Here is a 15,550-nt window from a genome sequence, read left to right on the forward strand (position 1 = left end):
TTATATTCTAGGACTAAGACTAGATGAATTCCGGAAAACACTCTTTTCCAAACTAACCATATTGTTTTATAACGATGGATCAATGACCTAGCTTAGGGGTCTTTTGCCTGTGCTGTGAAGTTTGGCTAGTGTTGAAAAGACATTCAAATATATGAACAGTTGAAGAGCTTTTAGGAAGTTGGGTCATTTGAGTATTTAAAATAAAATATGCTTAAGTTGAAGATAGTGTTTTACTAAATTAAAATAATTCTCCTTTTAAGACATTTACACATAAAATGTTTTATGACTTTGAAAATGCCTGGAATTTTCTTAGAATTTATGATTCAAAAAATTGTTTTTGTATTCCAATCTTGACATAATAGACTTGGTTTCTGCCAACTGTCTTGGGGGACATGGTGTGTCTCACACAAGCCTCTTATACCTGGTTTGCAGCTGCTCTGGAGGATGACTGCCTCATTTCTTTGAGGTGTCCCTAAGAACTCCAAAGCAAATTCTATATGTACCACATAGTCTATATTTTAAGTCAAACCCTTCCAAACATACCCTGCACAAATTTAGTCAAAATTCATCTGGCCTTTCAGATGCAATAACAGATTAAAGAAATTAAATTTTATTTATGTATTTGGGAATATGAATATTTATTTGGGAAACAGCAAACTATGTCCTATTTGGAGCTCACTAATATAAGTGAAATGTGGGGAAAGATGGCATGAAAAATCAAAAGGAGGTCCTGGGGGGGAAAACAGAAGAGAATGAAGACTGTCAAGCAGAGGAGAGTGTGAGATAGAGATTAGTCTCCAAGCATATGAAGGCATATTTTATGGTGGTAAGCAGCAGTTACGTTACTTCCATTAGGAAGAAGCAAGAGCAAATAAGACTTCAAGTGGGAATTCTGAGAAACCTGCAGAAATTGGGTGGCTGTAAATATTGTTTTACAAGTAATAATGGTTTTAGTAAAGAAAATTTTAATTTTCTTCTATGATGAATTTGTTTTGATTTGTCTTGTTTTTAATTTAGACCAAAAAGGAGAGATGAGTAGTTTTTCCATAATGGTGTAAGTGTAATCTGGCATGGGATAGGATACCTAGACCTCTTTTGAGCTTTATGAGCCATAATTATACTCCTAAGGAAGGTCTGTGGAATCTCTATTCTAGGGATATTTTTTTTTTATTATTATTTTTTTTTATTGATGTTTTAATGGTTTCTAACATTGTGAAATTTTGGGTTGTACATTTTTCTTTGTCCATCACCACATATATGACTCCCTTCACCCCTTGTGCCCACCCCCCACCCCCACTGCCCTGGTAACCACAGTCCAGTTTTCTCTGTCCATGTGTTGGTTTATATTCCACATATGAGTGAGATCATACAGTGTTTGTCTTTCTCTTTCTGGCTTATTTCACTTAACATAATACGCTCCAGGCCCATCCATGTTGTTGCAAATGGGACGATTTTGTCTTTTTTTATGGCTGAGTAGTATTCCATTGTATATATATACCACATTTTCTTAATCCAATCGTCAGTCGAGGGACACTTAGGTTGCTTCCACTTCTTGGCTATGGTGAATAATGCTGCAATGAACATAGGGGTGCATAAGCCTCTTTGGATTGTTGATTTCAGGTTCGTTGGATAGATTCCCAGTAGTGGGATGGCTGGATCATAGGGCATCTCTATTTTTAATTCTTTGAGGAATCTCCATACCGTTTTCCATAGAGGCTGCACCAATTTGCATTCCCACCAGCTGTGTATGAGGGTTCCTGTTTCTCCACATCCTCTCCAACATTTGTTGTTTTTTGTCTTGGTGATTATAGCCATTCTAACGGGCGTGAGATGGTATCTTAGTGTTGTTTTGATTTGCATTTCCCTGATGATTAGTGATGTTGAGCATCTTTTCATGTGCCTATATTTTTTTTAATGAGTAGATGGCCTTAGTGTTTTATCATTAGAATATATACCACCCCAGAAGTTATAGGCTTAACATCAGTTTTTCTCACATCCAGACATAATTATTACATGAATGTGTAACATTGTGCAGATTTTAACATTTACTTCGAGGTGAAGATTATAACAATGCAGTTTTTTGAGATTAGATATTTCTCCTTAATCTTTAAAAATATATTTATGTTGTTCATTGTATGCTATAAAAGAATTGATCTACTTAGTTCACTGTATATGTTTAGCAAAATAAAGATAGCAACAACTTAAAGGTTTAAAATAACAATGAGGGGGCCGGCCCGGTGGTGTGCTGGTTAAGTTCGCGTGCTCTGCTTCGGCGGCCCGGGGTTCACAGGTTCGGATCCCGGGTGCAGACCATCGCACCGCTTGTCAAGCCATGCTGTGGTGGCCCCCCATATAAAGTAGAGGAAGATGGGCATGGATGTTAGCCCAGGGCCAATCTTCCTCAGCAAAAAGAAAAAAAAATTAACAAATGAGATTAAATTATGGTACAGCCTTACTACATAGCTATATAAAATTATGTTGTAAAACTTAGTAAATAATATGAGAATTATAATCATTAAAAACAAAAAGTATATTACATATTGGTATTATATATAGTACAAATCCAATTTTGTTTAAAAACAATCACGTATACACACATATATTCAGGAATTACTGAAAAGTGGTTATCCCTGGATAATGGTGATATAAAATTTTTCCTGTGTTTTTTTATATTTTATAAATTAATTGCAATGAACAAGTTTTACTTTTGCAATTAAAAGCATAATAAACATGTTAAATAAAACATATCTACCTTGATCTGCTTTTTTGTCATAGGTGAAATGGTGTTTGAAGACCAGCCAAAGAGATTTTTCCAAGGCCCTGCCAACATGCTTTCTTCTGATACTACCCAACAGTCTGATATGAATGTCTGGTGAGTATTAACATGAGGTTTTAAACATTTATTGGCCATTTTTCACTTGGTTTTTAAGTCTACTTTGGCTATTATATATACTCAGAGGTATGGTATATTATTAAATATTTTTAGAACTTATAGAATTAATATCCGAAATGGATACTATTAACTTTAGTTCTTCTTCCTAACATTTATGTGTGACGTTGGTATATGGCAGATACATTTTTAGAAGTGGGATTTTGGCATTACATTAAGAGGTATTAGAGAAATACATAAAAATGCAAACTTGGAAAATAGTCATCTTCTTCCCATCTTTTCTACCTTGGATTTTTGTGTGCTTTGTTAGGCTGAGCGTTTTATTGAAAAGAGTACCAGGAAAGCATGTTTTAATAATCAAAATGGGAAATACAGTGAATGGATTTCTATTTATTGTTACTGTTGGTTTTGGTTTACTGCTCTTGTGAAACTGCTCTTGTAACTAGTGCCAGTTCTTTGCTTCATGTATTTTGCATTCATTTGTAGACAAAGCAGAGTTCACAGAGATCTCTTGAATTCTGTTATCAGTGGGTTACATTTTCTTCTCCTAGTCTATCTTCAGATGCTCTTGATGGAAACAACAGCAGTGCAGGATCTTCTTGTAATTCACTAGCTAAAATCAGCACTGTCACAAACTCTCCTGTGTCGCCTTGTGATTCTGGTTCTCTATTTATTCTAGTTGATGTACTTTCAACTAAGTGATTCACCCATCCCAAGACTTTCTCACCAGTGGAGAAACACACGTGCTCTCTGTCTCTCTTTCACACACACGCGCGCACGCACACACACACACACACGTTGGAGCAGTAACAGAATTGTATGGTATAATTCAGACTATTTCCTATGTATCTTTTTTTCTCAATTTCCTAAAATTCTATTTATCTGCAAAACTTGCATGTTTAATTCTTGTGTATGCCCTTAAAAGCAATGTAGTAATATTTTCAAAGATGTTTTCCAAATAAGAACTATGTTGAAAATACAATCATATATCTTCAAGCTGCTAATGTATAGAAATATGCTGCAACTTGACTTTTTAAAAAATAATTGAGAGCTCTATTTATTTATGTGAATAAATAAATAAAATTATAAGTTCTGATGAAATATAATTGTTCCATTAATCAACAGGTAAAATGATTTTTTAAATTATGTGCTGAATGTCCATGCTAGTTTTTAATGATATTTTCAGTAATTGCTAGTTTCTACTTGGTAGGGAAAAATCACCTATCAAAAGCAGTTTTTAAAACTAAGCTAGTTATACCATACTGATCCAAGGATTGCCTATTTTGCACGTGAATCCTTGGATGTTTAATTTGTTGGGAAGGCATAGGTAGGGGAAGCAACATGAATAAAAGCTAATTGAATAGCAAGAAAATAATATGTAATTGGGGCTTCACTCAATTTGTACTTAACATGATTATCCCTGATTAATTTTGTATTCTAATTAAGTGTGGAAAAAAGACAATGTCGATAAATTGTGGTCTTTTACATTTCTATGAATTACCTTTTATTCATCATCATGACTACTGATTTGATTAAATACAGGCTTAATATATTAGGGCTTTTCTGCAAGAATGGTGTGCTTCTAGTTGTTCCCTAAGGGCTATAAATGTTTGTTTAAACTCCAATTTTCTATTCAAAAGTCTTAAGAATTTCCTTTAATTAAAAAAATCATGTGTTAAGAATTTTAAATCTAAAGTGAGTGCTTTAAGTAACTGGGGGTCATATTAGCTATTTGAAAAATAAAAATGTATCCTCCTGAAATGAAGTTGAGAATTGGTTTAAATTTCCTCAGCTAATGAAATAGGAATGGTTACCTAAAATATTTATAAAAAGTTTTTCCTTGTCATTGGAAATAATCAGAATGATGGAAATCTGATGTAGGTATGCCCCACATGGGGAAAAGACTGTGACACCAAGAATTTTTTGACAATGGCCCCCGTGGAATTGATTAGAATAGACATATATGTAGGAGAAGATTCTATTCACCTGTAAATAAGTGAAACTGAATATTTATGAGATGATTGGGATCATGATGGTCTCCTGAAGCTGGGACAGGATTTTACAAATTGGCTAAGGACAAGTGAACAATCAATATTACCTTTGTTACTGAGCTTCTTTATTTGCCAGACCTTTAGTGGACCAATTGTGAACATATAAGGGGGCCCTCATGGAATGAGGTGTGATTGCAGTGATGTTCCTTGCTGAAATTGTAGATCATTGACAGACAAAAAGGTCGTCATGCACTTTTGACACTTAAGCAAAAAAAGAGTTTTGCAGAATGTTCAAGTACAAAGACTAAGGATGGAGAAAGTAAATGGGTGTGAGACTATTACTCAGTGGTATAAGGAACTTTTATCAATAAATCTTGGTAATCTTGACTATCTCAATATACTTTTCTCAACTCAGACCATTTCTTTCACTCTATTCAGTTAGTTTTTATTGTTTTAGTTCTACCCTAGGATGTCAAAACTCACTATATTATGCTCATAATTAAGGATTTTGTAGTTGATTTTCCATTGTGTTGCCTTTTCAGCCTGTGTATTGGGAAGATCCATTTCTTAAATGATTTTCCATTTATTGTTTTTCAGGCCAAAGCAATTCTAACTCTAACATGATATTTTGTGGTTGATTTTTTTAAATTATGGTAAGGCTATATTTTGTCATCCTAAACATGCCAAGGAATTGTCATGTCAGTTTTCCAAAGTGCAAGACATGTATTAGTTTCCTAGGGCTGCCGTAACAAAGTACCACAAACTGGGTAGCCTAAAACAATAGAAATGGATTATCTCACAGTTCTGGAGGCTAAAAGTCCAAGATCAAGGTGTCAGCAGAGGTGGTTCCTTCTGGAGGCTGTGAGGGAGAATCTGTTAATGTCTCTCTCCTAGCTTCTGGTGGTTCTGGAAATCTTTGCCTTGCAGACACATCACTCCAATGTCTATCTCTATCAGCACATAGGTTTCTCCCTCTGTCCCTGTGTTTTCACATGGCCTTCTTATGAAGACACCAGTCATTGGATTTGGGGCCCACCATAATCCAGTATGACTTCATCTTAACTTGATTACATCTGCAAAGACCCTATTTCCAGACAAGGTTACATTCATGGGTACTGGTTGTAAGGACTTCAACATTATCTTTTTGAGGACACAGTCCAACCCACAACAGGATAATTTTGGAATTTTTATTTTGTTTGATTCATTTTTATTAAATTAGTTTTTTAAATAATCTATTTTATAACCCATCTTAAAAAAATATGACTATATTGTATATAAGTGTTGGTATGTCTTCCTCTTATATATTATAAAATGTATTATATATAAATATATATTTAAATATTTCAATATATATTAAAATATATAATAAATATTATAAATATACTTATAAATATATTACATATGTATGCATGTGTGTATATATATGCACTAGTTTTCACATTGTCAATAAAACGATAAGTGAAAGAGGAAATATGTTTTTCAAATATTTTTAAATCATAATTTTTGTCTTAAATATGTGTTCATGTTCATTCAAATATTCCTGTTTTACTTATAACCTTATAAAAGAGCAGCACTCCAAATTCATCCTAACATGAAAACTCACTGCAGTAAGAAGTTAGATTCTCAGATCAGGAAAAAAAATATAGTTATTAAAATTTATAATGACTAAATCAACCAGTCAAGCATATAATTTCAAGTATATTCAATAAGTATCTAATGAATACTTTCTGTATACAGGAAACTATACTTAAAATGGTAGGATATATGAAGATGAGTGAAATACTATCCCTATCTTCAAGCAGATAACATAAGTAGAAAAATAATAATGATACAAGGCAGTCTAAGATAATATGACTATAGATACACATAGGAAAGGACCTCTGTACTATAAAAGTGGGAGAAAAAGACAATATTGGAATCATAGAATCTTAGAATGTAAAGCATTTTAGAAGTCTTTTAATCTACGTCTCAATGCAGCAATCCTTTTAAGAATTCCAGACAGATTGTGTTTTAGCCTTAGTTTGAAATCTTGTAGTAATGAACTGACTCCTTCACACGACAGTTCATTCTGTTGTTGGACAACTCTTGCTATTAGAAAGCTCTTACATTGAAAAGGGGGGATGGGGTTAGAATTTGTATCTAGGTGGCCTGTTTGATTCATTCTCATTCTTTAGAATTGAAGCAAATCAAATGAGCTATTAAAAGCACATGAGTTAAGATTCTAATTCTGCATTAATCTTTGTCCCTGCTCCTTGAATTATTAGTACTCCCACTACAGGATATATTTAATCTCATCTCCTAAATGAATTTTTAAAATTCACCTAGAAGCAACTATATATAAATATCCATGCTGAAAATGTATGTATGGTACTTGGGATATCTATGGAGAAGGTTAATTACCATTTGCCTGAAGTGTTTTTAAATATTTTAGATCTTAAAAGTTGAGTTTGAAAAATCTATCATATAAGTAAACTTCACTGTCAGATAGTTGAAATTGTGCATTTAGAAAAGGCCAGAGAACAATAAGTACTCTGGCAAAAAGGTAGCTTTGTTTCTCTTAAATTCCATGATATCTCACAGATTTTTCAACATGTGGTTCTTAACCCAAGAGTAAATAAGATTGATTTTTACATGTCTATAATATATAAGTAGAGTCAAACCATATAGGAATCTTGGAAACTTGGTCAACTTTCTTAGTAGTGGGAGACTTAATGACCAAGGTCTCTCAGAAGAAATGCATTAAATTAATGCAGTTATTAACTGAATCCTATAATTTGACCAATAAGCTATATGTATGAAATTGGAGATCTCTGTGGCATTACTGACAGCAAAGTAAATTGGTAACAGAATTGTGCACGTCAACCTTTTAGGGGAGTGACCAGACTATATTATTAGTGAGTACAAGAGTCAAGAGACCTGACTTGTAGCTCCAGCTCTGTCACTGGCTGGGTATGACTTCGGGCAGGTCACTTCACCTCTCTGGGCTTCAGATTTCCAATTTGTAAAATGGAATTGGACAAGATATTTACAAGGTCCCTTCTGCCTCTTAAAATTTTATTGATTCTGTAAAAACATCTTCCTTCATCTTTGCTAGCATGACAGTGAAAGTCATGATGGCATTAAACTTCAGAAGGCTTTAAGAAAATATTTAGGAAATTCAAGAGCTTTATACCTAATATTTTGCTTCTTTCTGGCAACAAGAAACTCATTTTGTTCAAGCCTCATCAATAGTTTCCTCTCTTCTATGAATTATGCATGATTTATGATGGAATGTAGAAAGATAATTTCCCCCTGGTTTCTTATTTTGTGTGGATAAATGATCCTCTCAGGATTTCCATATTAATAACAAGTTCCCACTGACAAAGCACTCAACATAAAATTTTCTTTCTACTGTAACTACAGCTTGAGACAAAACAAAATAAAGATATACTTGGTATGTTTGTTTCAGAGAAGCAAAGGAGACAGGACCAAAAGCTGCATCAACTATAAAAACTCTCCCAATACACATTTGGAAGTGCTCAACTAGTACTAAAAAGCAGACCACCAGCAAAATAGCTTTTTCTTTTTCCTCAATAATTATTATATGGCTATATGAAAATCCCTATAACTTCAGTTTAGTTGATTTCTTGGCATGGTTCTTGTGCTTGGTAACTCTCCATTGAACACAGATGAAAAGGACATACTTGAAAGTCACAAACAGCTGGTTTGTGATTTTGTGCTGAGGAAGGAAATATTTTGAAATTACATTATCCGGCTGAGGAACCAAATTATACTTTCCATTTCTAGTCTCATTCTTCTGAAAGGAAGGGTTTAGTATGCTTCCTTAACTAGACATATTAAACTCTGCAGCGGTTTACATCGAGTCCTATTCTTGGATAATCTTTTCACAAGTGTGAGGTCTTTGGAAAGAAAGGTGCTAAGCCTAGCATGTTGGGGCTGTCAAAGGAAGTTCAGCTAAAACTTCCTTAAACTTGCTTTGGAATACATTCCCATGCCACAATGATTAGCAGAGATTTAAATTTTTTAATAATATGCAATGCTGTTGAGAGTATGAGGAGAGTGGTATTTGGGATTACTGTGGTAGATTCCTAATGTCCTTTCTGGAGCAAGTTTGGTAGTATGTATCAAAAGCCTTCAAAATGTGCACATCTTTTGATACAGCAACTCTTTTAGGAATTTTTCTTAGGTAAAAATATGGGACAGGTTGAAAAGGATGTTTACTGTAATGTTATTTATAATTGTGAAAAACCTAATGTTTTCAACAAATGGTGCTGGGGCAACTGAATATCCACATGCAAAATAATGAAGTTGGACTCCTACCTCACACCATATACAAAAATTAACTCAAAGTGGATCAATGAGCTAAATATTAAGAGCTAAAACCATTAAACTCTTAGAAAAAAACATGGGTAAATCTTTATGACCTTGGATTTGGCAATGGATATAGCACCAAAAGCATTAGCAACAAAAGAAAAAAATAGGTAAATTGGACTTTATCAAAATTAAAAACTTTTGTGCATGAAAGGACATTAACAAGACAGTGAAAAGACAACCTATACAATGAGAAAAATATTTGTAAATCATATCTGATAAGAGTTTAATCCAGAATATATAAAGAACTCCTATAACTCAGCAATAAAAAGACAACCCAATTAAAATATGGGCACAGGACTTTATGAATAGACATTTCTCCAAAGAAGGTATACAGATGGCCAATAAACATATGAAAAGATGTTCAACATCATTAGTCATTAGGGAAATCCAAATCAAAACCACAAAGAGCTACCACTTCATACCCACTAGGATGGCTATAATCAAAAAGACAGATAATAACAAGTGTTGGTGAGGATATGGAGAAATAGGACCCTCATACATGGCTAGTTGGAATGTAAAATGATGCAGCAAATAATCATGTAAATGATTAATTGTAAATGAGTAAATAATCATGGACCTATGCAAAGATTTAGGTATTAGAATATTCTTCACAGTCTGGGTTTGGATCAGTGAAAAATTTGAAACAGCCTCAATATCCATCAATAAGGGATAAAGTTAGAGAAGTCATGGTAACTCCCACTCGATGGTGGGCAATTTGGCAATATCTATCAAAATTACCCATGCACATAACCTTTGAACCAGCAATTCTGCTTTGAGGAGTTTATCCCACGGATACACTTGCTCGTGTGCCACATGAATATGTGTTAGTGAGCACTGCAGAGCTTTAGTCACTCGTATTAGACACGGCAGTGACAGAACTCATTAAATTATTATGTAGAGCTATATTTATTGATGTGGGAAGATCATAATAGCTAAAATTAATTCAATTTTCTGTATATCAGTCACTGTGATAAGTATTTTTATATGTTTTTATCTCATTTAATCCTCATACCAGCCCTGTGAGGTAGTTACTATAATAGTCCTCATTTTACGCAGGAGGAAATGGACTCATGGAAGTTAATTTACTTACCCAGGGTCAGACAACTAATAACTAGAAAAGCTGAGATGTCTGAAATATATTATGGCAAAACAGTAGGTATACTATGATCCACTTTGGTAAGAAAAAATACATATAGATATATAAATGTATATATGTGCATATAAAGAGATTGGAAAGAAATACATCAAAATATTAACAGTTGGATGGTGAGATTGTGAGTGGTTTTTATTTTCTTCTTTTTGCTTATCATTATTTTCTGATTTTTCTGTTAAATTTTGGGGCTGACTTAGAAGGAGGAAGTGAAGCCAGGAGGCATGAATTACTTGTGTAATTTTAGGATGACTATATTTTAAAAGTTTTGTGGTAATGTGAAACAATGACACAGATATGAGGGAAGTGTTTTTAGGCTAAGAGGAAAAACGTAGCCGGAAGGGAGAGCTTGCCCAGAGGGAAAGGGGATGGCTCCTGGGGCCAAGTGTAGGAGAACGCAAGAGAACCTAGTGTCAAGGGCACAGGCGGAAGAGGCAACCTTGAGGAGGATGTTCCCATGAAGCTGAGGGGTGGGCGATGAGCAGGCATAGGAGAAAATGCAGAGAAGCAGGGAAGGGCGAGGTATAGAGGGGAGAATTCAGGGAGTTCCTGCTGGATGACCTGTGTCTTGTCATTGAAATCCAAAGCTTGGGGCCCCGCTGAGGCCAGCTTTGTAGCAGAGCCAATTTCATGACCTTCTCCAGCAATAGTTAGCAGCCTGGGAGTGGGGATGGAGAGAATGGATGGGGGGGTGTTCACAGGGCTGAGGATTGGCAGAGCAGGTGCTGCAGAAGGTCACAGAGAGAATAAGTCCAAGGGTCAACACTAGCATGGCTAAAATGGCTGATCATGGGGCCAACTTGGAAGTGCGAAAGGAAGCCAGCAGGCTACTGATGGCCTTTGAGAAAGGAGAGGAGAGGAATGAGAGGCTAATGGTCGTGGAGGCCAGAGAGTGGTAGAGGGAGATCCATGGGAGACTGAGGTCGAAGGGATGTTTCTGAGTTTGATATGTTGAAGTGGTTCCCTATGGGGCCCTGGGAGTAAGCAGAAAGGAGTAGCAAGGAAACCGTGTGTGATAAAAGGGCGAAGACAGCATTAAAATAACTCCTACCTGATGAAGGGCAATTTGGCAATATCTATCATAATTACAAATGCATGTTCCCTGTCATCCAGCAATTCAGCTTTGAGGAGTTTCCCCCGAAGGTGTACTTGCTTTTGTGCAAGATGAATGTGTGAGTCATTGCAGCATTGTCTGTAATGGCAACAGATTAGAGACAGCCTAAAAGTCCATTAAAAGTGATTGGATTAGTTAAATAAATTATGGTTCATAAAATGGAATGCTAAGTAGCTGGAAAAAAGGAGGAAGCTCTTTATGTACTGATATGGAATGATCTTCAAAATATTTTGCTAAGCGGAAGAAGCAAGGTGCACATCAGTGTGAGTAGTTTGCAGTCTATTTGCTAACATATGCATAAAACGTCTCTGGAAAGAGACATAAAAAATTGTTAGTATTGGTTGCCTCTGAGGAGAGTGAGCTGTTGGCTAGGTGACAGGGTTTAGAAGGTGACTTTTCACTTGTCCTTCTGTTTTTTACCTTTTTTTGTTTTGCTTTATGGAAGTATAATTGGCACATAAAAATTATACATATTAAAGATGTGCGATGTGATGTACCTTTTGAATTTTGAGCCATGTGTATATATTACTTGCTGGGAAAATAATTAACTAAAAATATTATATATATAATTTGAATCTCTTTTATAGATATTAAATCATTAAAACAAAACCATAACAAAACCTCTCACCAGAGATTTGCTTCAAACGAGTCAGTTTGCCGGGGTAATGGGTGAGAATTTGGATGAAATGAAACTGACCATGTGTCAATAATTGCTGAAGCTGAATGATGGGTGTATGAGGGTTCATTTTCATGTGAAACATGAAATTACCATTTTTGTAGGTCAAAAATTGTCACATTTTGGCAATCTCATGTGGTTTAAGCTAATGCTGTTCTCATTATTTTTGTAAATTTTTCATAATATAAAAGCCTTCAGAGAAAGATAATAATGAGCTCCCACCAGGCCCTTCCTAGGAATATTCACGTACTTTCTCATCCTGGCTCTTATGCCTTGTAATTGAGTGGAAATTCCCATTCCCCCATCGACTTCTGAAACAGCAGTACTTCCTTGCTGATTTCCCTTTATTATGGGACCTGGTACTGTTCTCAGGATTTTTCCTGTTAACAACAATCTCGCCCCATCCTGTTGTGTGTTAATTGGGTACTATCTTATCCTTATTGCCGGTCAAGCTCATCCTGTTTTCGAAAAATCACTCCTTTAGTTTCTTATGATCACTTGTTGTTCTCTTCCTGCCTCTCAGTCTATTATTAGCAATCCTAACTTAATTTGGGGCCATGGCCTTGTCCAGGTTACTTATATTTTATCAATCTGGGGGCTGATGTCTCTAGGACACTCCATATACAGCATGACAAAGTTCATCCTAAGCCATCAGTAAGCACACTTGTGTTCAACCTTTCAGCCTCAAGTTGTTTTGCTTATGTCTGTGCTTCTTGTGTTACCTCAGAGGCTGTGGTGACTTTGGCCTGGCCTCCGACACCTGCTAATCCATGCCTTGTTGTCTGTCCTCAGGGGGCAGGTGGCTTCCTCTTGCTGTCTACAGGCCCAGACGTCCTCCCTATATCCCACAGTCTGTTGGTCAGCTCTGCTTGCGTGTCCCACTGGCACCCCAAACTTAATTAGTTTCCCCAACTTTAAGCCTCCCCTTTACCTCCTCTGTAAAGAGCCTCCTCTGACTCCCTTCCCCTTGGAGTTCTGGGTTTAGCATACTTCCTCTGTGCTGTCACAGCATCCTTTATCAGACTGAATCGTGTTGGCCTCTTTATTTGTCCCGCCTGCCCCAGGCTGTGAGTGCCTGGGTTAAGGATAGGGACTATATCTTGTTCTCCCTTGAATATCTCACACCTAGCACAGCATAGGGCACATAGTTAAATGCTCAAAATAATATATATATAAAATGTGTTCCTATGTTTATTTTTTATTTTATTTTATTTTTATTTATTTATTTTTTTGTGAGGACATCAGCCCTGTGCTAACATCTGCCAATCCTCCTCCTTTTTTGCTGAGGAAGACTGGCCCTGGGCTAACATCCATGCCCATCTTCCTCTACTTTATATGGGACGCTGCCACAGCATGGCTTGCCAAGCAGTGCGTCGGTGCGCGCCCGGGATCCGAACCGGTGAATCCCAGGCCGCCGCAGCAGAGCATGTGCACCCAACGGCTTGCGCCACCGGGCTGGCCCCAAAATAATATATTTTTTAAATTTTGATTAGAAATACTTTTAACTTCCAGAAAATTTTATGCAAAAATAGTAAAAATAACTTTCACATACCCTTTATCAAGATTCATCTGTTGTTAGCATCTTGTTACATTTACCATTCTCTCTCTACACACACAAACACATTTTTTTCTGAAACACTTGGAGTTAGTTGCAGAGAAGTTTTGCCGCCTAATACTTCAATATGTGTTTCCTGAGGACAAGGACATTCTGCTCTATAAACACAGCAGAGTTAGCCAATTCAAGAAATATGACACTGATACAGTATACTGTTATATAATCTACAGGTCCTATTCAAATTTTGTTAATTGTCCTAAGAATGTCCTTCATAGCTATTTTTTTTGTGGTCCATGATCCAGTCTAGGATCACACATTATACAGAATGTATAATGTTGTCACGTCTCTAAAGTATCCTTAAACGTAGAACAGCCCTCAATATTTCTTTGTCTTTCATGACAACATTTTGAAAGAGTACAGGCCACTTACTTTGTAAAAAGTCCCTCAATTTGGGTTTGTCTGATGTGTCCTCATGACAAGAGGTTATGCATTTTTGGCAGAAGTAAAACATAAAAAGTCACCTGAGGATTGTTGGGGTTGTTAACTTTGATTGCTTGGTTCAGATGATGTCTGCCAGGTTTTTCTATAGTAAAGATACTATTTTCCTTTTTGTACTTAATAGCTAATGTATGGGGAGATACTTTGAGACTATGTAAATAACATCCTTCTCATAAAACTTTCACTCACCAGTTTTAGGATCCATTGATGACTCTTTCCTGAATCAGTTATTACAATGGTGGTTGCCAAACAGCGCTTTTCAACAATGTGTTTGTCTAATGTGTCCTCATGTGTGGTGGTGGTTGCCAAACAGCGATTGATTAAATGAATCACTCATTTGTCCTACAGAAGTGAGGCCTACTTTGCTAGGACAGCAGCCTCTGGTTGGCTGCGAGAGTGGAGTCTAGGTGGGGACAAGCTGGCAGTTTGGCTCCAAAACCCAATGATACTTTGCAGTGCTTGGAACCCTCAGTTGAGGTCGGTTCTCCTGCAAGCCCTGCTGGCATTATCAGGGCCCAAAATGGACTCCACGGCTTTCCCAAGATAGTCTCCATGCTGAGGGCTAGCAGCGGCAGCTGTTTGCTCAGTGGGTCCCATGCCTGCCTGCTCTTAATATTTTCCATCAAACTTGAGAGCAAAGAGGATAAGGTGGGGGTGGGGTGGCACTCTTGCCTTCCATTTTGACTTATTTGAAAAACATAAAACAGAATTCAGTATTCTGCACAAGCTTTTTCACCATTCTGGAGACCCACGTTTTTAGGGATGAAGGCATCATTTTCATGTGGATTCATGTACAGAAAGGGAAGGGGCACCATGGTGACATGGAGGGCAGAGGGAAGTACGTGACAGGGCCATTTCTGTTTGGGGACTACCTTAGTTTCCTAGGGCTGCCGTAACAAATTACTGCAAACTGGGTGGCTTAAAACAACAGAAATTTATTCTCTCAGTTCCAGAAGCTAGGAGTCTGAAATTAAGGTGTGGCAGGGCCATGTTCCCTCCAAAGCCTCTAAGGGAGGATCCTTCCTTGCTTCTTCCAGCTTCTGGTAGCCCCAGGCATTCCTTGGCTTGTGACTGCATAACTCCTATCTCTGCCTCCATCTTCACGTGGCCTTCTTCCCTCTGTGTCTGCGTGTGTCTTCACATGGCATTCTCTGTGTGTGTGTGTCTGTGTCCAAATTTCCCTCTTCTTATAAGGACACCAGTCATATTGGATTAGGGCCCACCCTAATGACCTCATCTTAAGTTGATTTCATCTGCAAAGACTCTATTTCCAAATAAGGTTACATTCACAGGTACCCAGGT

At 36.6% G+C, this 15,550-nt stretch overlaps 1 protein-coding gene across 4 annotated transcripts in view; it reads left to right on the forward strand.

The window, feature by feature from the left end:
- The window catches only part of LOC131401455 (P2R1A-PPP2R2A-interacting phosphatase regulator 1-like), a 116,345-nt gene that overhangs the window by 32,359 nt on the left and 68,436 nt on the right, over positions 1–15,550 (forward strand). For 2 of the 4 annotated variants that reach the window (XM_058536793.1, XM_058536792.1), the window contains exon 8: positions 2,776–2,872. In XM_058536793.1, the coding sequence (XP_058392776.1) occupies positions 2,776–2,872 (97 nt within the window). Of the gene's footprint in view, positions 1–2,775; positions 2,877–3,441; positions 3,661–15,550 lie in introns of those variants that run through there. The other 2 variants (XM_058536794.1, XM_058536791.1) reach the window with 2 other exon arrangements.

This window comes from Diceros bicornis, chromosome X, assembly GCF_020826845.1.
Source record: "Diceros bicornis minor isolate mBicDic1 chromosome X, mDicBic1.mat.cur, whole genome shotgun sequence".
Classification (NCBI taxonomy): Eukaryota; Metazoa; Chordata; class Mammalia; order Perissodactyla; family Rhinocerotidae; genus Diceros; species Diceros bicornis.